Genomic DNA, 26114 nt, shown 5'->3' with positions numbered 1-26114 from the left:
TTATTTTGAATTTAGAAGGTAGACAGAGGACCTACTTTTCTGTAAAAATTTCCAGTCACAACAAATTTGTTATCTTCCATGACTGTGACTACAATTCAACTTATCACAGAGGTGGAAGGACTCCAAAGTGGGTGGTTTGTGTCTGCATCAAGAATAGTAATCTCATCCTCTTCACTGAATGCACATTTAGCTTCTATACATGCCAGCTTTTCTTTTGAAGCAGTACATTCACATGCTTACCTTATCCTTACCTATATGCTTAAAGTGATTCCCCGATCAAAAAACAACACTAAAAATGAAATAAAGCAGCTTCCTTATAGAAAAAGTTGTATTTACAGTTTTATTTAGCAGAGTTAAGGAGCAAACAATTTTAACACTGTTGTGAAAAGTGTTTTTACCCAAAATTGCCAAGATCTAATAAGTTATTGAACAGAAATACCAGGTGTAAGGCAATAATCCTGACCAGCCATTAGAGATCACCCTATCCCAAAGAGGAGAGCTGATAAAGGTGGTAAAAAATTTGGACTGATGGACTCAATTCCCAGAAATTAAGACAGATGATAAAAATAGGGTTCCACTCTTGAGTATATCTTTAAGATCTGCAGATGAAGGAATTTCTAAAGCACGCAAAATGTACAGACAATTCCTGTTTTCAAGGGAACATTCAGTGCTTTGAATCCAAGAATGCTATGTCCATACATAGTGGTCAGTACATGACTATGGCAACACATAGATGGTAAAGATCAGAAATAGGATTAGAATTTTTTCCATTCCACGTCATCAGGAGGATTTACTTCTACCTTCCTTTTACCAACATCAGACCAGTTGGTGCTCAGAACTGTGCCACCAGACTCCATCTGCAATATGAGAAAGAGCTTGTTTAGTTTGCTGAGCATTCCTGCAATTTAAAAGCCACAATTCCTACAGCAAACTTCAAAGAGTAGTGATTACACAGAAATTGTGTACCTATGAAATAAAATTTGACAGAGCCATCATTCCATAATCTCCAGCCCAGCAGTACTTTTATCACTACTGGACACAGGGAGATGCTGCTTCATTAACAAGAAGCTTTTAAAGGGTCAGTCACGTTCTTGCCTGTGATGGCTACAAATTAAACCAGAGTCAAGTAATCAAGAGGAATTTGATCCTTTCACCCCCTGGCAAGTCTTCAAGCTCTACATGAGCCAAGCCTCTACTTCTTTTGGTAATACAGATTGAAATGAAGAGACCAGTGACAAAGCACAACCTTGGATTTATAAAAAGTCACATTCATCTGAGTACAGCCCTGTAGCTTTCAGTGAGTGCAGTTGTACCACTATCTCCAACAGATCCATAGCCAAAATTTATTCATTTACAGACATAAAATTTTGGTAACAGGCTTTTCCCACATATGTGAAATCTAGTAAATCATTTCAGTGTGCAAAAGTCACAGGTTTCTTCAGAGAAAAGAATGAAGACTTACGAATGATTTGTTCATGGCACGTTTTACTTCATCTGTACCATCTGAATAGATTTGCTGGAAGAGTTTATTTAAAGCAGCATCTCCTTCTAATTTCTCATTTTTCTCCTCTTCTTTGATTTCAACTACCAGTTTGTCCCAGTTCCTTGTATAGTGAGACGATGATGGGTATAAGTGCTGGGTATCTGAAAACAGAAGTGTTAGTTAACTAAGCATTTTCTCACTACTTTGAGAGCATCAGAGAACACAGACACAGGTACCTGATGAATCAGAGATGATAATGGGACATGAAAATGTAAAATGGACTCCTCTGAACTGATATAAGCATTGCAGAAACAAAAATAAAGGAAACTAAGAAATGCAGAAGTTTATTTTTAGGTAAACAGTTATGTAATTTTGTTATCCAACACACACACACAAAAAGCTGGCCAGCAGCAACACAGATAATTGATATCAAAAAGACATATTGGCTGACAGAAAAAAAACCAAAACAGCAACCTAGAGCCATAGAATAAGTTGAGCTAAATTTAAAAAAAATCTGAAATCAATACATCAGGAAATGCAAATTCTGTCAAAGGCAGAATGTTTATCTGTACTCCAGATACAGAAAAACTCCAATGTATTAGTCTCCAAGTGAAATCCAATACTCAGGGAAACAATAATTATTTAAGCAACAGGTCACATAACATAACTGCTATCTGGGTCTGGCCAGGACAGAGTTAATTTTTTGCAGTAGTGGTGAGGGGTGGGGCCTGAAGCTCAGTGGACATGCCAGGATGATACTCTACAACAGGGCAGATCAGTGCTGCGGTGGGATGATCTGGGCATCCCAGAAGAAGGGTAGGGCTTCCAGCCAAGAAAAAGGTGTGGGGAGGGGGAAACCATCCATCCCCTGGTCCTTGTCACTGGGGTCCACTGGTGCATTTTGCATGTAAATCACTCTCTCTTTTGTAGCCTTTTGTTATTAATGTTGTTGCTGTTACTGTTTGCTTTCTAATTTAATTGCTGTTCCAAGTAAACTGTTTTTATCTCAACCCTTCACCTACTGTGCCTCCAATTCTCAACTCCATCCCACTGCAGTGAGAAAGGGGAGGGGAAAGGAGAGTGAGACCTCGATGGTGTCCTTTGGGAGGGGCCCAATGGGGCACTGAACTGGGAGGTACCATGGCTAAACCACAACAAACACACTTAATGTACAGAACTGCAGAACAGGGACCCAAGCAGATAGGCAGACTTACTGACAAGCACATGTATACCCTTAACAATTCATCAGATTAACAGAGGTTATGACTAAATTTAATACCTATGTTTCACTAATGGCTTGCAGACTTTCTGTCAATTCTTGACAGAGTGAAACCAAGATGATTAGGCTTTTCACTGCAAATATGAAGCTGTGGTTTTATAAACAATATTTAACACAGAACTATTATTAATAACTGTAACTCACTCAATACAAATAAACCATTTAATACTAAATAGTTCAGAGAACAAACCTGGTGTAAATTGTTTTAACTTAGGAGAATCTCCCTGGCCCTCCAGCTTCTCCCATCTTACAGCCTCTGGCTTCTTCATTTTTATCTCAACCTACAAAACATAAGACAAAGAACAAATTAATCCATATGCAAACAATTATGCCATGCAGCTCCAAAGTAGTTGGATCCTGTGGCTGTAAGAAAATACAAACATTTGGTTTTAGAAACACAGCCTCTAATATGAAACCTGTATCACAGACAAGTTTACCTACCTTACAAGACAAAGTTACTAGAGTTCAAGTCACACATCAAACAAGCTCCCATGTGCCTGTGCAGCTTTTGTATCAGACTTCTACTTTTCTGTTCAGGAGCACTTAACTTTCTTTTACTTACTATTCACTTGATTCTTTTTGCAAATTATGGCATCCCAAAGGTAACGATCAGTCCCAAAGTCTCTACACTGCCAGGCTCCAAGGTATTGCCTTTCAAGCATCCCTTCCTTGGCAGTCAGCTCTAATAAGCAGCAGTTTTGAAAGACTACAAAATCCAACTTTATCTAAGTTTACATTTCATTTACCAAAAAATTCCATGTTTGATGTGTACTACACAAACCAGAGAAACACCCTGGGACTATGCAGATCTTCCCACTGGAGAAATTCAGAAGATGTATTCATTTGGTTCAATGAACAAACACTGCTATGGAGAAAATTGTCAAGTATTCATTGACAAAACTGGCAATTAAAAATGGATGTGGTTGCAATTACCATAGGAGAAACAAAATTAAGTGAAGTATGTCATGCCCTATTCACTACTTCACATAATCCCTTTAGACAACCACACTGAAATGTTTTTTTTCATAATTAACCTTCTCCTTTGGTTATAGGGTTACAAAGTTTCAAAACAAGGACTGTCTAACATCACTCCTATTCACTTAAAGAGATGTCACAAAGCTCATATGATGCCATTAATTAACTGAAATCAGTGCTTGCTAAACTTCAGTGCTTCCTTATTTGCAAACAGCTCAGCAGAAGCAAGTTCTTAGCTCCACCTAAAGCCACTACAACCTGGGGATCCCTGCAGACCCAAGAACAAAGGCACCACTGTAAAAGCTAACCTTAGATTCAAACACCAAGCTCATTGCACAGCATTATGTTGATCTGAAATTTGAACTTTATTTAATCCATTGTTAAATCAATCACTGGTAAGCAACAGATTGAGGTATCCTACCAAAATATAAAAAATTAGCTCACTGAAGTTTTAATGCTTCCATGTTTGCAATCACAATGAATTTTAAGAAACAGAATATTCAGTTATGAATGTTTTCTGGTTTTTTTTCCCTCAGGAAGCTAAAAATTCCCTAGATAAGCTTTGATACTTATTTTCCACCACTAACATGTACTGAGAACAACAAAAAGTTTAAGGTAAAGGCATGAAAGGCAGGCAAGAGCTTCAGTAAACTTCTAAGTCCAACACCCACATGTATTTGATTTCCCACTCCCTGCATCTGTTGGATTTTTTAATACTTTCAGCCACTTGACAAGTCACAAATTAGGCATCAGAGTATCCATTTTGAAAGTAACATCACAGAACCAAAAATAACCAAATAACATCAAACTGCTGTTAGTCTGGATGACCAAGCTACCCTCCCTAAAAAAGGCCTGTATTTCAGAGTTTAGTATCGCAATCTGTACGGATGCAGCCATTTCTGTTAAACTATGCAGAAGAATTACTCTTCAGTAAACCAAAAGAAGTCAGTAAAGCTACCTCCACTGGACTCTTTTAAAAACATTTTGAAAATTGCAACCTTGAATAGCACCTACACTCACAGATCTAATGTTCTGTTATTAGCTTAAGGAAGCAAAACATTTGAATATCTGCATTTAAGACAATCAAGTAGTTCCACAAGTGGCAGAACTAGCAGGTTTTCTTTCCCCAGTGGATTTGGATCTCCTGAGCCAAACATTTAAGCTAATTAGCTACTTACAAAGGAACTAATTAGTTACAAGTGAACATGAGTATTAATTTAAAACCACTCTCCTCTGTTTCTTATATAAACTCTTCTCAGCTGAGGAGACTATTATCGATTGAGTTGTGCATTTCAGTTGAGGCTCTAAAGTTCAGATTTTATACTCTACTTATTAGTGCATCTACCAAAATGTTTGGGGGGGAGGAAAGCAGATGCTTGAAACTGCTCTCCTCTATATCTCTTCAGTTTCTCTGTTTTTTTTTTTCTTTCACTAATTCTTCTTGCCCTTACACTTCAGGCTTTCCACCAATACCTTCCAGTATCTCAAATACAGCTTATTTCATCCACACCAAAAATGACCTCTAATGCAATATAATGCTCGATGTGAGCTACTAAACATGGACTGTTTTCTTCTCAGAATACAATCCTCCTCAATGAGTCCTTATAAAGACCACTGGCTATTCACCACAGTACTCTGCCCATGCATAATAAGAAGAAAATAAGGAACAACTTTAGTTTTGCTGCTCCAGTAATCCCCCTTCTTTTCTAATCTGCTAGCCCTTACATTTTCCTCTCTAAAACTGTCCCTAAAACAGTACTGCACAACAAACAGCCCTAAGGAGAAGCCAATGACACAAACTAATTCCCAGTGTAAGATGCAGATTTCTTAACTCTAAACCATTTCAACCCTGCCAAGCTGGAAGTGCACACAGCTGAAGAACTGAGACAGAATGTATTTCTGACATGATTAAACTTCTACTCTGTCTACTACATCCACTTCAATTGAAGTTACTCATTAGGCAAAGTGGCAGGCAGGAGCAAAGCTGGGGAAATCATTAACTTCATACCATTATACAACCACATTTTCCAAAAATATAAAGCTATAAAGTTCTGCTTGTGAAGGAGCGTGTTTCTTCAACTTGAGAGCTCTATTTGATCTAAGAAGGGACAACTCAGTGAGTCCCAATTACGTGCACAAATGGCAATGAATGCATTTTAATGAAGGTTTTAATACAGATACTGATAGCTATCACACAGAAAAGAAACACATCAGCACAGACATTTATGTCATATCCAGCAAAAAAGTACTGTTAGCTTTTTCCTCTCCTTTGAAAAAAATTCACTTGGGCAAGAGAAATACATCAACACTTTGCCAACTACTTTGATTCAACATTTATATTTCATAAAACATATGCCTGTGTGCCTCGTGCCAACTTTAGTATATAAGACAGGAAAATTTAACTGCAAATTAAATGCTCTGCATGCCACCTAAGGACAAGCCTAATTCCTCAGCTTCTCCTTGTAGCTCAAGCTGTGCAGCCACCTGACCATCTTGGCAGCCCTCTGCTAGGACTTGCTTCACTACATCAGCGCCTTTCTTGCACTGGTAAGCCTACAATGGATCATGGTACTCCAGATCTAGAAAAAATCCCAATGCAAATATAATACACTTTCTCCTTAAAGTCCCTTGTGTTTTGGGTTCAAAGAGAGCAAAGCAAAAAGGAAAAGACACATGGAATTCATGCGCTACTTGCTTGAAATACCATCTTCAGAGAAACCTACCCCTCTCAGAATAGAGTTAAAAGAGGGATTTATTGTCTAGAAGAAACACCACCCACAGTGAAAGGACACAGGTAAATTTCTACCCAGAGTTTCCTGGTCATAAAAGTAATCAATTTTTTAAAGCCTACCAGAGATTTGGACATGTTCGTTTGGGGCTTAATCCAAGTGATAGCTATCAGAAAAGGAACCACAGTTCCTCTCAAAATGTATCCTAAACCATTTCATTGATGGCATAAAAATAAAACAACAACATCTTATTTTAGGATGACTGGCATAAAAGAGTGTTTAATCCAGTTTTAAGAAATAATTTCTCCTCTTTGGAAAAGACCAACACTAGTTAGGCAACACTTATTTTCTAGGCAGATATTTATTGTTAAAAAGCTGAAACCTCCGATGCTTGATTTCACTTGAACTTCCCTTCTGGGACAGGCAGTGGCAGTCTAACTGGGACACATGAAAAGGGGAAGAATTTTTATCTTCCACCCTAAAAGGAGATTCTGGTGTACACTGACAAACTACAAGGGTTTTTGGTTTTTTTCCTAATTTTTACTGTGCTTTATATTTTACAGTCCATGGTAAGAGCAAGTTCATTTACCACTGGCAAATTTCTGTCAAGCTCTGGTCAAAACTGGCAAAGCTTAAACAACAGTCCAGCCATTAATTGTAAGACATACCAAAAGTACCCTTTTCAATTCTGGTGTTCTGCAGTATCAAACACCTGAAAACAGGAATTCAGTGTTTCTGATCAGCTACTTTGTTATTTACTGAACTACTGACTACCTCCTCTGAGTCATAAATTTTAAGTGTTTGGAGCTGTCCTTCTGTGATCATCTCATGAATTTCGTAGGATAAAATAGAACAGTCTTCTAAAAATATAAGAACTATTCAAATGTGCCTCTAAGAGCACATATGCCTACAGTTTGGTGTCCTAATTATTCAAAGACCTGTTATATATTGCTTGTACTCTAAATTCCAAGATTTTTGGTCCATAGCTTTAAACCAAATATGTTAAGATGAAAATAATTCTACAGTGTTATCACACACAATGATAATTAAGACATTTATTCTATATGGAGTATACTGCAACAGAAGGGATTTATTTATTTCTTTGCCAGCTATGTACTATGGGGAACTGGAGGGAAAAAGGTTCAAGTTTCCTTTGACTGATATTACATAGCCAACACAAAGTTTTTAAATTTTAGAAGAGAAGCTAGCAACAGAGATCCTTTTGGTATTCTAAAGCTATTTGTCACTTTATTCTCCATGTAAACCATCATTATTCCAATAGATCTCAAGACATAAACCCCCTTATGCATCGTTTTCTTTTATGCATTTATATAAAGCATGGACACTGACTTATATGCATGTATAAAATAATAGCTCTCAGAGTATTACCAAGTTTAAATCTGTCTCAAATCCATCTTCATTCATACAGAAAGAAATGAATAAAATCAAACTTATTGTTCAATATATAAACATCATGTCAATCATAGAAGAAGAAACTGCTCTGACCAGCCCTGCCTAAAAGATGCAAGAAATTTCAGAAAATTATCCATTCACCTTAAATATTAGTTTATAATTTATAGAAAATGCTCGAGAAAATACATGGGAGATATCAATCTGCATGAAACTCTTACACTGAAAACAGGCACTCAAGAGCAGCCAAGTCTGCATTCAAGTCCCTACAAGCAATTTAATGCAAGCACCCTAAACAGGAAAGTATCTTTTAAGGACTGGACTGCAGTGGTAAGATCCAACTTCAGTTAAAATAGATATGTTCCTCTGTTTATCTCTTTGTGTACATTTGCCTCTGAATAGAGACTCTGATGACAGTCCAAGAGCGTGTGAAACAGTTCCACTCTTTGCCTTTTCCCTCACATTCAGCAACAGGCATCAGTTCCAGTTAGCTTCACAGGGTATTCCAGTGTTTGCAAATCAAAATATTGGTTCAAGGAAAAAAACAACATTCCACTGATGCACACAACCATATTCTTGGCATGAAGCTGCTGAGTGTGTGCTTCTCCCTCAGACATCTCTGTTAAGCAACAAATGTCAACTGTAAAAGAGGCTGAAGGTTTCTAACACCTCCTCGGTCTGCAGCACAACTTTGATCTCTAATTAAAGGACAGTTCTGGGGTAAAGAAACTATATTTTACCATTTTTTCAAATGGCTCTACACTGCTGCAAGTCACTGCTTGCAAAAAGCCCAAAGCACTACAAACTGAAAACTCACAGCAATTGTCCTCAGTCTATCTGTAGACAGGAGGAAAACCAGAAAGCACCACCTCAAGTTTCCTTCAAGGTCATAAGCACCAGCACTAAAAGCACATAGTCATCTTCACTCTCCTCTTCTAAGTCTGAGGAAAAGAAAATCCCAAGCACCACCTAGAACTCAACAGAAGACCTACAGAAACTGCTCATGTCACCTAAGTTCCCAGGGGAACATTGCAAAATATTCCCCTGGAATCCAAAATACACTGACTACATAGACTGAGCTGAAAAGGGAAAAGAAAGTGAGGTTGATTGTGCATATTTAATAACAGTAGAAATCCTTACACTATTTGTACACTTTTACTCTCCTGACATATTTTCTGGACAGACACATATTTACTAGTTTTTTCTTAAACATATTTAGTCCCATAAAAATTTAAAATTTTATGCCTTCTTCCTTCTGTGAAGGGAGCATGATGACAGTATGCACAGAGCCACAGAATAACTGCACCCAGGCAGCTTGCAAAGAGCAAACCTGGTCCAGCCTTTACATTTTGGCTCCCTCTTCTGGAAAGAAGTAAAAAGCCAAACAGCACTACTGAAAATGCCTTCCTCCTGTGAAACGCTGAGTGCAACACAGTTTTCAGCTTCCATTTGTAAGACACAAATCTCAAATTTCTACACTGCTTTTAGGAGCAGCTGTTACTTTTTGCTTGATCAGATTGCTAGAGTCAGACACTTCTGACAGATGAGGAGTACAATCAATAACATCAATTGATTTAGTTATGATCTATCAATTGTGCTGCTAATGTACAAAATGCTATGTAGATATAGCTGCAAGAGAAGGGCTCAATTCAGTGGTATTCAGCATTTTCTAACACTAACATTAACCTGAGGCCATAGGCAATAGAAATAAATGCTGAACAACAAGAGGCAACTCTGAGTAACTTGCCACTAAATGTGAGCAGGAACCATAAGCAACTCAAAGTTCAATTTCCCAGCACTGTTACCTACTGAACAGCAAGTAAATTTTCTAATTGGGTAAAAAAATAAAAAGCCTTCAAGTATGGTAATAATAGATATAGTCACTATTAAAGGCAGCCTATATCATCTGCAAAACTGTTTACAATTAGAGAATATAAAATATTAGAGGATGCACGAAGACCAATTTACAATTTTTATCTCAAAACTGGACTTCATCCACACATTATGCTGCTCTTCAGTTGGCATCAAATATTTTACATCTTCTAGTTCACAGCTTGAAGTCCAAGTCTGCAGATGACAAACACTAATTTATTTTTGCTCACACAGAAACTATTGAAACAGCTCAAAACATCTATCTATGCTACCCTGGTAACACTTGCTAGTCCTGGTTTTTTTTCCAAACAGACTTTGTATCTCAGAGCTTGACACAACACGGATACAAAGGTATACTTTTTCATTTCCTCGATGGGAAAGAAACAATCCTTATGTTCGCAATTGTATTTTTCACTACTGTCAACACTCGTTGAAAGAACCAGTTCAGGAGTCTATGAGTTCTGTCTGCTCCTTGCAGACTTTAGAATTTGTAGTTCTGCAAATACACTTAAGGCTGTTTTCTCCTCCTGGATTTGCATCCTTACAGTCATGCCTTTGCATTTGTCAAGTGATGCTGAATCTCAAGCAGTATTGAGTATCTCCACAGCTCCTCTTATCTCCAAAATACACAGGATTGTTCTACTCTCTGCCAGTTCTGCTGTTTCATTCTCTATCCCTTAATTTTTTCAGTTGTACAAAATTGATGGACCCAAACTATTCACTACACAGCCTGCTCATATGTTCCACCATTTCCTCATATATTTGCTCACATAAGTGAAAAAGAAAGGCCAGATCTTTGTTGCCCAGGGATGACTGTATGACACTAGTGGCAACATGGCTCATGCATTCAAAGCGGCAGCACAAAATAAAGCAGTATGAAAAAATCAAGTTATTCTCACCTGAAATTAATAATCCACAGGAATAGATCCCTCTCTATCCCACGAAAACTCAACTTCTTTAGGATTGCATAGCAACAAGCTCATGTAATTGGGAAGATAATGAGATTATGTCTTTCTTTTCAAGTACTTACAAAAGGAATATATGTAAATAGCACAAAATAATATATGAATGGTTTGAAAAGTTTTAATCAGTAAGATTAATCTACTCAAAGTATTACCTGACTATTTGCCATGCTGCTCATAGAAGCCAAGTATATACACAAAGCTAAGAACAGAAAGCTGAACTTGTGGTAATCAAACACTAAGGCTGCATCATTCCCTTAAAGTACTTAATATTTTTCTAAGAAAAATATTCTAAACCTGTAAAGAAGTCTTTGCGTACTTAACATCAAGCTGCTTTTAAATTTTTTTTCCTTCCAGACTCCATCTGGTGGTCAAAATAAGAACCAGCTGGGGCAGTTTAAACTGTATTCCTTCAGTTTGCCCTCACAGGCAGCTTAATACTACTCCTTTCTACAAAAGTAAGGACATGCTGAAGCCCTTACTTCTGCAGTTAGAACACCTTCTGTGTAACCTCTTACCCGTTTTATCTCAAAAATAGTCTCTCACAAGTATTTAGGAATAGTAACATTTGAAAATAAATGCAAAATATTTACAGTTCAAACACTGCCTGAACGTAACTCAACCTTCCACTCCAGTTTTGGAACCTCAAAGTAAACTAAGCAGCAGACTACTAGAGATTATTTCAGAGATAAACCCAGGGTAGAGATGGCAGCGTGGAAAAGACAAAGTCAAGTGAATTTCACAGTACTCAGTTAATGTAGACACTTCCAAAAGAAGTAATGGTAAACTTCAAAAGAAAATGAGAAGTGTAACACAAGCTAGGTTAAGAACATAAAGGAAACAGGACATCACAGCTACTGTTCTTGACAATGTCTGTCCTCATTCCACTCAAATTTATACAAATACTAATGAATTTCTACCAGAATTTCTACTTACTTTGAGCCATGAAAGCTACTACACTGTGGGGGAATAAGTAAAGTCCTCAATCACACAACCTGCCCAGATTTCTTTGTACAAGGAGTGGAAAAACAAAACAAACTTTCTGTGGCAATCCTCTCATGCTGTCCTGAAGTCTCTCTTCCATGAAATTACACAAGAATTATTATAGGTACCTTTTTGAGAATAGAACAGGTAAAATGGAACATGAGTATACAAGAGAATTCCCATAAGCTCTGCAGAACCACTGCTGAAATACAAGAGAAGAAACAACATCATATTCCAGCACTGGGGATTCAGACTTGGTTCTGTGGACAAAGCATATGTCTCTCTATCCATTATGCCAACAGCAAGTGCTATACCAGACCATTGTTCCTTATTTTCCTATACTTGTACTATAAAAGAAGCAAAAAACTGAAACAGCAGCATTCTCTCACACCATGCCATTTTCAAGTGTCCCCAGGCATGTACTTTTTCCAGGAACAGCATGGAATACACTCTCTTGAAAAGCCATGGACAGTTAACCACATGGTTAACTTTCACCAGCAAGAAGCTATGAAACGGTAGAGAACAATTTCAGTGAAATTTTCCAAGTCTGACTTGTATTTCTTGGGCACACAAAGATAACAAGGCTTCACCAGGCAAGACTGGCTACTGAAAGTTTTGTAAAAGGGTGTTCATGCTTTCCTATTACCTGAATTTTAACAGTGAAGATTACAGTCTCCTTTCTCTAGCAAGAAGTAAAAGAATCGTCAACATAACTCTTTCATTTGCACTTCAGTAAGTGCCATCGTATTACTATTTCTGATATTTGCACAAGTTTAGAAAGTCTCCCACCAGCTGAAAGACACCTTGAAGAAAAAAAAGAGCATTTCTGTATAAAAAGCAAGATACTATGACTGTTGCAGAGAGACAAGACAATAGAACAGAAATATTTTCAGGATTGCAGCAGTCAAAGAAATGATTTACACTTTAAGAAGCTCACCTTTGTTGAAAGCACTTTAAACGTACTTTGCTCTGGCACTATAGAATGAAGAAGATCGAGCTTCAAGTTGAAGTCTTCACCTGATGGAAGTCTCACTGATGCATTCATCTATTAAAAGTTGAAAACACGTCTCTGGTCATCTTTGACAGCAGCTCCATTTTCAAGTAAAGGACAGTCATTTCACACAGAGATGAAGTGATTAAATTAATATCATTTCAGACCATGCCATTACACTACTGCAGTACTGGACGAGATGTTTCTAAGATACATTAGAAAATGAACAGAAGATTTCAGCCCTTGCTACATGTACTCAAAAACCCTACTATCTTGTCAGCTGGATCTTAAGTCTTTAGGGAAGGAATTATACAACAAATGGAGTATCAACATATTAATAATGATCATGAAACATGATCATGAACATGAAAACAATCTGCAGCTTCTCTTCTAATACAAGAAAACTATAGAACAAGTGCTCGGACTATTTTTACAACCTAAACTAGATAATAATAACCAAGTACTTCTGGTATTTAATGAAGTATCAAGTTAGTTGAGACTAAGAACCCAACTCTTTGATATTGACAGTTAAATTAAACATGAAATCCATTGGTACAACATATGGTACTTCATTAAAGGGATTACTGTACTTCCTTAAAAAATATATTTTGCTGCCATGATTTTAGTGGTGCCAAATGGAAGAAAGACTGGATATTGGTGGGTGGGTTTATTTTTTTAACTGTCCTAGAGCAAAACATTACTAATTCACACCTATTTTAAGAATACCTTGTTTCTGCCCAGTCCTGCTCCAGATGCATGTATAATTTAAACCCAGATTAGTTCTTCCCCCACCCCTCCACAGAGGCAGCTGAAACCCAAATGTTCCCTTGCAGCACGCACACCTCATAGTGCTTGTGTTTAAGTGCTATGGACACTGCTGTGGCAACCCATCCCAAATCCCCTGACTGGGCACACTCATGTGCAGCACAACTGTACAGAAGAGAAGCTCAGGCAGGACAGAGCTCCCTTCCCATGGCTCCCTCCCCATTCTTTTTGTGCTACTGCAGCATGTAATGTTCACTGGCTTGAGTACTGCATCTCAGGGAATTTAGGGATGAGTAGCAATAACCAATACAAATCACCTTTCTCTCCAAAAACTGCACACTGACATCATCCTTCTGTGCATTCTTGATCATTATGGTCACAATTACTTGAGATTCTGTTTGGTACCAGTCATATCTTGAAAAAAAAAAAAAAAGAAGGAACTTTTTTTTTAAAGCACACAGCATATAAAATTAGATCACTTTCCTAAATCATTCACTTCTTAGTTCAGAATCTTTAATATAACTCAAAAGCATTAACTATACCAGGCACAATGGAACAGGCTTTGAATTAAGCTCAGCATGAGAATAAGAAAACAGAAGTCAGAATGCTGATGCTATTCCCCTCTCTCCTGGTTAGGTTTAACCTCCTGAAAGCACCATTTAGTCTGAACAAAAGTGATGGCACTGAGTAACACTTCACTTGGACTGCCACATTTCTGAAGTTACCCCAAAAAAACCTCCTACAGTCATTATCCTGCTTCTCCAATCCCCAAGCCAAAGTGCAAATATGTCAATTACTTTAAATTTCACAGTAATGTGAAGTCAACTTACTTGATCTTTGGTGGCAGAGGCTGCTGCTGCATATTCTAGTTGAAGCACATTCAATTGGAAAGAAAGTTACATCAATGTAAGTGAAAATACACCATGAAGTACTTTTCAAGGCACAAATAACTTTCACCGATTGCTCCCCTTTTTTTGATTCCAACTGCTCCCCTTCCCTGATTTATGTGTGAACATTAACTTTGAGGTTGAAGTTCTCCACTGTTAAATCATTTATGGCAGATTACAAATTAAAAAGTTTCAATTTACATTAAATGTGTTAGTCTGTAACCTGAATATATTTTATAAATAGCAATTAAGTTCAATTCAAACTCATTTCCTCCTGGATAAGATGCATACCTAGAAAACATCCAGTGACTATACTGCTAATCTATAAATCATGAAGGAAACCTAAAATAGGTCTGAGAACTCAAGTTTCAACTTTTAAACATAAAATCCTTCTAAATCTAAGATTTGTCTCTACATACTGCCACCATGCTTCCTGTACATTTTTCTCCTCTACCCTGTTCTCAAAGCGTAAAAAATTTAAGTTAACTATTAAAGAGGTAGCAGAATATCCAATGCAAAGCGCCCCCCCTTTTTTTTTGTCCCAACAATTAAAAAAAATAGAAGGAGAAGTCGATTTCAACATTTCTTATGAAGATTTTCAATAAAAAAAAGACAACTGAAAGTTGAGCAGGTTGTAACAGAAAAAAAAGTCTACACAAACCACTTGCAAGCTTCTGGAAAAAAAAAAAAGTTACTTCCTAACAGTTCCAATCAAGTTAGTAGTGACAACACAATAACACAATTAACCACAACTGGTTAATCTGTAAATTAGGCTGCAGACGGCGAGCCAGAAAGTTAAATTTTACCTCAACGGATGCACAGTAATTGCCAGATTTGTTAAGCATTCCTAAAAGTTTCCAGGGCTCAAGTCTGCAGCCTCACTCTCAAAAGCACTTATGTTCAGAAGAAGAGTTAAATACTTCAGAATTGCACACAATATGAAAGATTCTTTTTAAAGCTTGGAAGTGAAGCCACTGAAGCAGAAAATATACTCTAGCATAACAGAAAAGTGAAAATAGTAAACATATTAAGGAAAATATCTTACCAAATCAGTCTGTGAGGCTGGAAAAAAAAGAAATTGCATTTTCAGAAAAAGACATATCGAACTTACAAGGCACAATCTTACCCTAGCTGCTTCAGTTACTCCAGACATGCTGCATTCACTCCAGTCTCAACAGCAGAGCACGTAGGAACACATCAGTTCTACCTATAGTATTTTGCTTTCATGACACACTACTTTCTAATCAGACTTCAACCAGCAATTTGTGCAAACCAACAACTCTAATATAAACCATGTTCTGATTAACTGAATCAAGAAATTTTCCATTACATTCCCTTGCCTACCTGAAATGGATACAGGCATTTTTTAATTAAAACAACATCACAGGAAATAAGAGGTTAAAAAAAATCACTGTCTGGGAGTCTGCACTAGGTTTATCATCCATCCATCCCCAGGAACAGCACAAAGCTCTTGTCACACTTTTATCTCGTGCTAGGGAAACCTCACTGGGGAATGACATGGAAATTTCCCACTGGGGAATGAGATGGAAATTCACTTACATGACCCTAAATGTACTGTAGCACTTGTATCTAAACTATAGCTTTGTATCCTCCCATCTTATAACTATTTTTTTCTAAAATATTTCAGATTAAATATGTTTGAAAAGAAACAAACTTTCCCTTTGCTTCTTTATAATGAACACTGACAAAAAGAGAAAAAAATATTAAGCTGCAATGAAGAAATCAGCTATTGCTTTGTTACTGCCTTTATTGGTTTGTTTGCTTTGTTTTGCTGGTTTATCAGAGAATTAAGAAAATGGTTCAGAAAGACAAGACAGTGAATATTCAGGATAAAACTGAATAACATACAGCAAAATATAAAATGCTACTGCAAAATATAACTGCAAAATATAAATACAACGTTACTGCAAAATACTGCAAAATATAAATACAATGTTAAAGATAAAAGTGTATTGTAACCTTGTTCAGAAAAAATTGTCGCCCAAAGTAACTCTTTGCAAAAAAGACCATGCAGGCCAATCACTTATCTAGTTCCTCCAAATAAAATTAAACCTTGCAAAAAGTGTCTCACAAAGCAGAAATCTGCTCATCACTCTACAACACAAAAGGGTTCTCCTCTATATGGTTTTTAGTCAACACATTGACACAAATTTGTTCTACTGTCCCATTCTTCAGTATGCAGTACAGAGAGGAGAGAAAGTCACAAGAGGCAGAGGAAGAAATGATACAAAGTTATTCTGCTCTGCTCTCTTTCATCAGAATCCCCAGGCAGCCTAAGCTTTGTGGATGAGTTAATTGTCAGGGCTGGCTGTCTGTAGTAAGGTATGAAAGGAAACTATGCTTACACTCAGTGACTACCATGGGTAAGTCACCAGAACAGCCATTAGCATCTATGCAACTTTCCACATGGAACCAAGGAGCAAAATCTCCAAATTTCTACCTCTTTCCAACTTTATCTTCTGTAAGACTTGAAATTTTACTTTGATGTAAGCTTTAGATAGCAAGCTGACACTTCTACAGTTAAAATTAGTTCAGAGTTGTGTATGAAAATAAGTTAAAATTAATTATGATTGTCTGATCTTTAAATAGGTACTCTCCTGGCACAGCTAATTATTACTCTAAAAACCCAATATAAATCTTCCTACAAATCTGAATGAAGCATACAAGTGCTAAGGGTGTCTACTCCAACAGAAACAAGAGATAGAAAAATATGACTTCTAAAAAAGATTTTTCTTTTAGAACAAATTATTTTGTTCTAAACAAGAGGAAAGTAGTGAATCTTTGAAAAACATAACACCGCTTCCAAGCACAGGGCATAACAAATCCCTCACTAAATAAATGTGGTTTTTCTTACCATTCAGTATTTCTTCACATCTTTTAATCCAAATAGTAAAGGTATCATCTACATCTAGAAGAGATCAAAACACAGTAATATAAAAACTCCTTCAAGCATTACATGTATTGCATGAAGAAAAAGTCCTCTCAGTTGCCAAGTGGAACAAATCCATCCCAAACTTGTAGCAATTTACTAAAAAAGGTGTTATTTCCTACAACCTCCTTGTAAGCTCTGTCATTTCACTTAGGCTTTAAGTCTTTTTGTACAACTACACTGTGTGTTATATTTCATTAAATTCTAATTAATCTGTAGAAGGCTAGATTTTGTCCAACTGACAGGAATATGCCATTGCTTTCCAGTCTGTTCAACTCCTATGTAACTGTTTAGAAAGCAAGACATCCAGTTTTACACATTTTTCTTTCAATTACTTTTTCAAACAGCCACACGCTTCCTCTGCAGAGAAATGTCAAGAGAGATGGTCTGTTGTGTAGACAACCCAAAGTTGTACAACTTTTGACAAGTATTCTCTCCTAGAAGCAAGCCTCCCAGACAGAAATTAATTCACTGGAATTAGCTAAAATAGCTAATAGCACTGAAATAGCTAAAAAGATGATAGTGTAACAACAGAGCAATCACCTTATTTCAACAATATTCCCAAAAACTCTTTCACTGTGAAGAAAGTAAAACAGTAGCAATAATGCTCACCAACTGCTAAGAATAGCTGAACTTTTTCTAGTTTTACAAGTAAATTCACACAGTTAACTATGAGGCAAAGAACATGGAGAAGATTGACAAAATTCCCAGCAGACACGCACGTAACACCAAGTCTGACTCCACTGAAGCTACACAATGTACCCCAACCCTCTAAATATAAAATGTACATCAACTTTGAGGTGCACCTTTGGTGATGAAATTGCTACCCCATTCCTCAAGCCATTTCACCTCCACTTTTCTTCTGCCATCTGACCAGATATCTTAAGAGTTATCTAAATTTTTTACCAAAAGAATGGGCAAACCCTGAAGCAAGCTGTCCAAAGAGTTTTGGAGATACTTGGAAAACAATAGTAAAAAGCCTCAAGCAAACACAAGCAAGTTCAAAATTAATATTACTTTTGGTCAGAGCACAGAATTACAGGAATTCCAGAGTGCCCATGAAACCTAAATTAATCAATATTTTCAAAACTTAGCAACACAACCTAAAAAGACTTCCAAACTTTGCAGTCTAAGCAAAGTCTCCACTGATCCAACCTCCCTCATAAGCAGGTGAGGAATTCTCTTTTTAACCATGGCCTCTGACTAGATTGCTATGCAATACAATCCTAAAAAGAAAAGTGCAGAGTTAACTTCCCTATTTTTATAGAAGAGCAAACTGTTTCCCTGCATCCTGGCACATTTTATAATTTGAGGCAAATGAATTTTGATCTCTAAAATGGTATTATCCTTTCAAATAACTTATTTCTACTAAAAACTGTAGTTCAGAAAACCTTCCCAGGTCTTCACTGCTGAAAATCTACTAGCTCCTAAAATACAAGAAAAGTAAGAAAATTCTTTTAAAAGTCGCCATGTTCCAGCTTTACTAAATTCATTCAGTGGTCACAGCAAAAAACCCCAAGAAAATTTGAGAGTAATTGTCCTAAATCTACATAGCACACTGAAGAGTACCAGGTTACACTCGTTCTTTAACTAAGGGAGTAGGAACTGCAAAAATCTGCATGCATCACACGGCTGAACCAAAGGAGTACTGCTTTCCAATGTTATTTCATAAAATAAAGAAACACTGTACATTCCACAGCTCATCACATGAAGTCCTACTTTGATATCCTTGTAGGTGGGTAATGGGAAGGTTGCTGTGGTACCCTGGGCCTGCCAGTGATGAGCACAAGTAGGAAGCTCATCCTTGTCAGCATTCCAGATTGAGAATTTAAACAGCCCTTACATTAGCAAAGAACAGAAACTTGTATCCATGTACTTCTGCCCACTTGTGTGGCAAAGAAACCAGCTTTGCCAGCAAAGAATTCCCCACCACAGCAATTCTTCCCAAGGCAGCAACAGCTGAAGCCACTCTTCATCACCTGCCTAGTGAATGTTGCAAATTTTCCCTCTGTGCTTTGTTCATTTTGCATTAGCTGCATTTAACTGCAAGTTAATTGTGTTGCCAAAATGCCTGTGCTCACAATTGTTTTCCCCTGGGATCCATGAAACATTCCACAAAGGTAAACTCTGTTACTGACACAAACTTGCCAGCAAATTAGGTAATATATGAAAGAAAATCAACTAAGTCTGTAATTTTAAGAAGGCCTTCAGGAGACTCCTCAACTCACAGCAGGCTACAGAACTTTGTAATGAGATGGAGGAAGCACAGCAGAAAGTATCTCCAGATAAGACAGTAATCAGGAAGTGCTAGGAAGCTTCAGAAACTCTTCAACTGAGTAAGCAGCAAAACAACAGCAAATTAAATTCAAACAGGTAGAAATGAAGCAATTCAACACAAGAAAATGTGCTGAATTTTGGGGATTCTGAATTAGCAGAGGACCCTGGTATTCACTCACTTATCTAAAAGATATCTGCAGTTCTGTGTTATACTCTACAACATCAATAGAATGTGAGGTTACCCATGCACATGAAAAACCTCAAATTGATAGTGGTTGCCTGGGGTGGGGCAAGAGTATGAAAAGTAAAGATTAGACACTCAAATTCAGCAGCGATGAGCCTGGAGATGCACAAAAAGTAACCTACCAAGTAAGGAAAGCAACATAGTTTAGTGGAAGGAATCTCTTCCTTTCACAGAAAGTTACAAAATGGAGAACTGGACTACAGGACAAAGACAAACCTGTCTCTACTGTAAAATTAATATAGACCATCTAGTTATCCAAACTACCAATACAGAAGGAGTTTCAGGAAACTTCTTATTTTCAACTCTTGTTCCAGGCCAGCCTAAACTGACAGCTGTGAGTTGCCGCAATTTCACCACATCTCCCTCCTACCACTGGCCCAACGCTGCTCTGCCAGTTCACTTTTGATGGCTTCAGCACTCAGACCCTTGGTTGGGCCATTTCAACACATTCATCCAGGAGGAAAGACTTTAAAAATAGTAGCTTTCTGCAGACTTAATGCACTGAAACAAGAGGCTAAACAAACACAAGAGTAATAAGGAGCATGATCACTTGGCATCAAGTATAAGCTTACACTTCCATGGAACTCCACTTTTAAATCAGAGGATTAGATCACTTATTTGAAATATGCAAAGTAATAATATTTTTGCTAAGCCTACATGTCCCAGCCACTACTATTACAGATAAGACAACAAACTGAACAGATCTGAGACCACAACAATTCTTATCAGATTAGGACATTTTGCTCTGCAAAACCTTTCAAGGTGCTCTTTTATTTTTTTACCACCTTTTCTTGCTGTTTGGAAGAGTGGATGAAGTTGTATTTATACTGGGGGATAGGAGAGAAGATAAAGGGGTCACAACCATCTTGCAATTGCTTTGTTCTGTGCTTCCCCATGTGTCCTACCAAAGCCTTCTGTTTTTAACTCCTTTCCTGCTTATTGAATAGAGTCAGGTTTTAGAAAAGCTGTAGGTGTTCCCAAACTAAAAAGTACCAAGAAAGCCAGAAAGCCAACACTGCGGGATGAAAAGAGAGATATAAAAAATAGCTTCTGTAATTAAGTGGTATGTAATGTAAGGTAAAAATCCACTTTGTCAGTTTGAATACCCACCAAGTTGCACATTCTTTCTAAAGACTTATCTATAAAACTGTTTAAGAAGAAATTCCAGCTACATCTAAAGAGCCTGCTCTATTTAAAATGTTTTCTATGACACTTAACACTATAATATTGCTACTATTTATCTTCAAGACCTCCAGGAAGCAGGAAAACACTTATAAAGCAAAAAATAAATCTGCTACCAATTGCTCAGAACTTTGATACACATTTTTAAACAGTTTAACACTTTCATGCAGTGATTGCATAAAGGCTCTCAAAAGTCAGACAGACGGTGTTAGGGACCCAGTACATTAGCCTTAAAAAAAAATCTTTGGTCTCCATTTTAATCTAACACATTACCCATTATTTTAACATAAGGAATACACACAAGAAACTTTAATACTTACTGTCCAGCCTCTGTCCCTCTCTGAAAGACTCTAAAGCAGATGCATAGTTTTTGATATGATATTCACCTAACCTGACACAAATAAAGAAAAATACAAGAAAACAGTGATTACTTTTCAGTGGAGTCCACATTCTATAGATAACATGCTGTATTGGTTAAAATGACGTGTAAGAATTTAAATTACCTAAAAGGTGTGGTTTTGAAAAGGCAAAGGTATTACAATAATCACCCCAAACTACATGGATTTATTACAAATGCCTTGCAAGCAGCATGGCTTTGAATTTATTAATTCTCAGTATTGTAAAAAGTTTGCACAGAACCACAATCCAAACTCTAATACTGACCTGGAGACTAGCACAATATTCCCAAAGTACCATAAATGATACATACCCTTTTCTAAGGAGCGCTACAGCATTATTTGGGTTGAGTTCTAGAGACTTTTTTGCATCTGCAACTGCATCTGTTGAAAGTCAGTTTAAAGTTGAGAAACATAATGTTATAAAAAGCAGTGAACTGTCAAGTGTTTCAGTAGTGAAATTTTTCTAGGATGAACTATGTTATCTTTCTTAGCTTGAACACAAATCATGCTGTCTGAATCAAGTCTAGCCACAACTGCCACACTGCAGAGCTCTTATGTAAAATGCAGCAAGACTTTCATTTAGCTAAATACTCTGCTTAGATGTGAGGCGTGATTCTGTTTGTTTGGTTTTTACTGGAAAGAAAAAATAAACCAGATCTTATTCAGTCAATCTTTTCCCAGGCATTATTCACTTATCACATTCCTACCATGACAGGATTCAGTCTCTATCAAGAACACAATGATGGAAGACACAGTGCAAAAACCTCAAGATCTGCCTAAGAAGTCTGCTTATAAAAAGCTGCCAAGGTAATACTAGACTGGAATCAAATAGAAAGCTGGGACTCTAGCAAACCCATTTCACTGAAAGTTTTGCAGTAACAAAACAATCTAAGAAAACGACAAGATTATGTACCAACACCAAAACCAGCATATTAAGTTACAGATCACACACTCCCCCGTTACTGTGATTGAAGACATCTCCTGTAAAACATGTGTTATGATACACTTGTAAAAGGATTCTTAGACTGAAGATGTTACCAGCATATTTCTGTAGAAGAATATGAGCATAAGCTCGTTGACAATAACATTCTGCATCATCTGGATTCTTTTCCAAAGCTGTTGTCAGTTCCTGTAAACACACATTAAAAAAATGAAAGAGTACTTCAGAAATCCTCATAAAAACACAGTATCAAACTCTGTCAAGTAAGAGAACATTTCAGAAGATAAAATCCTAACTGGTATTTCTGTTTACCTGTTGCTTAGCTCTCATGCACAAAGCTAAACATCAGAGCCTGAAGTAAAAGGAACCTGCCAATTACACCAAATTCAAGCAGACTGTTTCTTACTGTGAAGGAAGTGGGATTTCAAATGCTCTAAACATGAAGTCTAACACAGATGATCCTCTCTATTCCAAAAACCTTCCTACAATTCTAAGTATCCTTGTACACAGGTCTGCTGGATTTGAGAGAGCAGAGCAGTATCAGGAGTTTGGAAGTCAATGCGCAGAATGTCAGAACAGTTGTGTGGAGATAAGATGCTACAAAATACCATGTAACACGCATTATAGTGCTAAGAGATTGTTTCAGTTTATGCTGAGCACAAAAGCAGAGGAAGGAAAGATTTATGGATCAGAGGGTTCAGAGGAGGTATTATTGAACAGTGGAAATAAGCATAAAGTAGTCCTTTGTTAAGGGAATCACAGGATATATGGATTGAAATAATAACACATTGCTCTCTCTGAGAAAAGTTCATGACTTTGCACACAGAATAAAATCACAGCAACTTGAAGCACACACCTGGAAAGAGCATCTCGAATTCTCTCCTTATTGGTGAGAGAATTTCTTCCTGTTGCTAGAAGCCAGTCTTCCAAAATGGACTACAGTACATTGCTACAACTCTGTTTGCTAAGTTGACTTCTACTCAGACTTCCACCTGGAACCTAGCAAGTATGAAGGTAGCTAAGATACAAGCTTTAAACTGCAGAAACATTTTTACAGCACAGTTGCCAAAACTCTCCTCCACCAAGACAGAAAAACGAAGGGAAGGAGGACTTGCCTTAGCTCTAATTCAGGCCAGTGTCTTTTTCTAACAGATGTCACATAAAGTGTTTATGCCACCTAGGACTTATGGGGCCAGAACAGCTTCTTCTAGCAGCGGCACAAATTCTTACTATGTAACATACACACACCTCTAGAGAGACACAGCACATGAATTTAAATCCTTGGGGGTCTCTGAAGAAAGGGGCAGGCAGCAGTAACTTGATCTACTTGTACTTCCTGAGATAAAGTTATTCAAAAGCATTTGTCAATATGGAAATACTCATGGCTGCAGGTATTCCACATGGCAGGGATGTGAGGCCCTGCACATATTCAAATTGGTTCATATTATGCTGAGAGGTGAAGTACTTCTGACATGTGAAACCCAGCAGGGTCTGACTCTGACACTGAACATCACAGGCACATCCAGGTGCAGAGGCCCTGCTCTGGCAGATCACCTCTCCCCCAAACACCATTTCCTGTGATTTATGCTGATGACAGATGCACCAATTGGAGCCAGCAGCATATGAATGGACCCTCCTACAAAACTAACCCTCATCCCAGGAAAGGAAAGCAAAGCAATGCCAAGCATTTTCAACAGTGTAAAAACTTCTCTCTTTGTGTGCTTTTTATCAGTGAGTTACCACATCTCATCCAGGCACAGACATGGAGCAAGTAACTCCTGTAAGCTATTTGAGAAGCCATGTAATACTGGACTGGCACTGGGAACTCCAGACTATGGACATCTGCAGCAGTCACTTAGAACGAGCTTAGACTTTGCCCTCACACTTAAGTGATATCTGCATATTTTTACTCCAAAGGCCCTTACTATGTGACCAAATTGCAGATCTGTTTCTAAATACACTGGAAAATTCAGTAAAGAGTTTGCATGAATTAAAGGTGATTCTGTCTCCACACAGCAGCTTACATTTTCAACTTAAAATGAGGAGTCATTCATGAGTTCACAGTTTTGTCATTCAGACAGTATTAGAAGGTGGATGATGATCTTTCAATTGCATCAGAGCCAGGTGCAGAAAGCCAAAGCACAATCTCCAGGAATTAAAGCAATCAAAAATCCCAAGGACACAGTGCAGAAATGCCAGGCCAACTGGACAGAAGCCCAGCCAGGTGTGAAAGCATTACACAGCACCATTTCTACAGAACTGTCTCCCACATGAGAAATACCAAGCACATGAACATAAAGACCACCATAAGCTCATGCAAGCACAGAGCAGCACCTGGAGACCTGAGCCCCCAAGTCAGCAAAATGCTGCCCTGAGCTGTGGCACTTCCCAGTTCAGAGAGCACCAAGCAAATCTGCCTACTCAGTGCAGGGATTTGGAAACAAGGCCTAAACTGGCACCAGCATTACTGTGTCAGGTATTGAATAATGCCTATAGAATGTGTTACATAATGTCCTGAAGCACTGAATGCACAAAAAACTCAAATATAAGCTAGAAAAGCAAAACAACTATGTTAATCCAGGAAAAAAATACAAAAACACATTCTGGCAGTATTCCCTAATACTTCTGAAGACCTTTTAGTGTCAGGGATTTTTGGTTTGTTTGCTGGTGGCTATTTTTAACCACAAAATGTGAAAGTTACTCTTTTTTTTACATCTTGAATTAGTTTTATTCTGCCATACAGATTTTGGCTCTTCCAAACTGGTTTTTAAATGTCATTTATCTTTTGAAAACTTCTACAAGTTACAGCCTAAACCCCAAAGAACTGAAAAATTTAGCTTCACCATTTTCTTTGCAGAAAGATAATTTAGTATCACTTAATGGTTCTACCACCCACTCTCTTCAAGCAGTGCTAACCTTTTACATCTTCTCCCCTCCCAAGTAGTTAAATAGAAACACTTATCCACCCTCCAGTTCTGTCTTCTCATTAACCATCTGTTTTCAGTAAAAATTGCCTTTAGAAAATAGATTAAAACATATTAACTGACGAAGTCATAGAACAGGCCAGATTGGAAGGGACCTCAAAGGATCATCTTGTCTAACCTTCCATGGGAAAGCCCGCCTAGATGAGAGTATCCAGCAACCTGCCCCTTCGTGTCCTGAAAACCTCCAGTGTTGGGGACTCCACCGTGTCCGTGGGGAGTGTTTCAGTGAGTGATCATTCTCACTACATAAAAATTATTCTCTGTCGAGATGAAAGGAAGATCAGTCGTGGTGCCCACAAAATATAGGGAGAGCAAAACAAAATAGACCACGGCAGCATAAAAACTAAGATGCAATACCTCTCTTCAATAAGCGTGGGGGTTCTATACCCACAAATCTCAACTAATTTAGCTGTGAGAGCTACCAACTACCTTCAAGGAAGAGAAAGTTTGTTTTGCTTTGCCCCCCACCCCTTCTTTGCCACACAGGCAGCACGAGAGCTGTGCCAGGTCCGCGCCGGGCTCCCCTGCAGCCCGACCTCACCTGAGCCCGGCTCCCGGGGACCCGGCCCAATCCCGGCCCGGCCCGACCCTCACCTGCGCCGCCGCCCCCGGGTCCCGGTCGACGTCCGCGTCCGAGAACCTGCCAAGGAAACACAACGCCGTCAGCGAGCTGGCGGGCGGGCGGCGGGGCCGCGGGGGAGGCAGGGCGGGGGAGTGCGCTCACCGCGGCGGGGCCGCTGCCGCCGCCTCCTCCATGCCGCCCGTGGCCCCCAGGAAACTTCTGGAGCCGCCGAGGCGCCCG

General features: G+C 38.1%; 1 protein-coding gene across 1 annotated transcript; it reads right to left on the bottom strand.

The window, feature by feature from the left end:
• Window positions 1–326: 326 nt before the first annotated feature.
• On the bottom strand, window positions 327–26114 carry SUGT1 (SGT1 homolog, MIS12 kinetochore complex assembly cochaperone). The gene is made up of 13 exons (XM_054272104.1): window positions 26037–26114; window positions 25907–25952; window positions 22427–22517; window positions 21700–21769; window positions 21311–21381; window positions 17213–17266; window positions 15383–15399; window positions 14281–14315; window positions 13768–13864; window positions 12632–12739; window positions 2953–3043; window positions 1463–1644; window positions 327–857 (listed from the first exon to the last, which is right to left on the bottom strand). The coding sequence occupies exons 1-13, from the start codon at window positions 26066–26068 to the stop codon at window positions 756–758; spliced, it is 996 nt and encodes a 331-aa protein (XP_054128079.1). The 5' UTR covers window positions 26069–26114; the 3' UTR covers window positions 327–755.

The sequence above is a fragment of the Melozone crissalis genome, unplaced genomic scaffold, assembly GCF_028551555.1.
Source record: "Melozone crissalis strain CALT ecotype California unplaced genomic scaffold, PUWL_Pcris_2 ptg000013l_1, whole genome shotgun sequence".
Taxonomy (NCBI): domain Eukaryota; kingdom Metazoa; phylum Chordata; class Aves; order Passeriformes; family Passerellidae; genus Melozone; species Melozone crissalis.
Note: the sequence above shows the minus strand (reverse complement) of the source record. Positions and strands in the feature narration are given on the sequence as shown.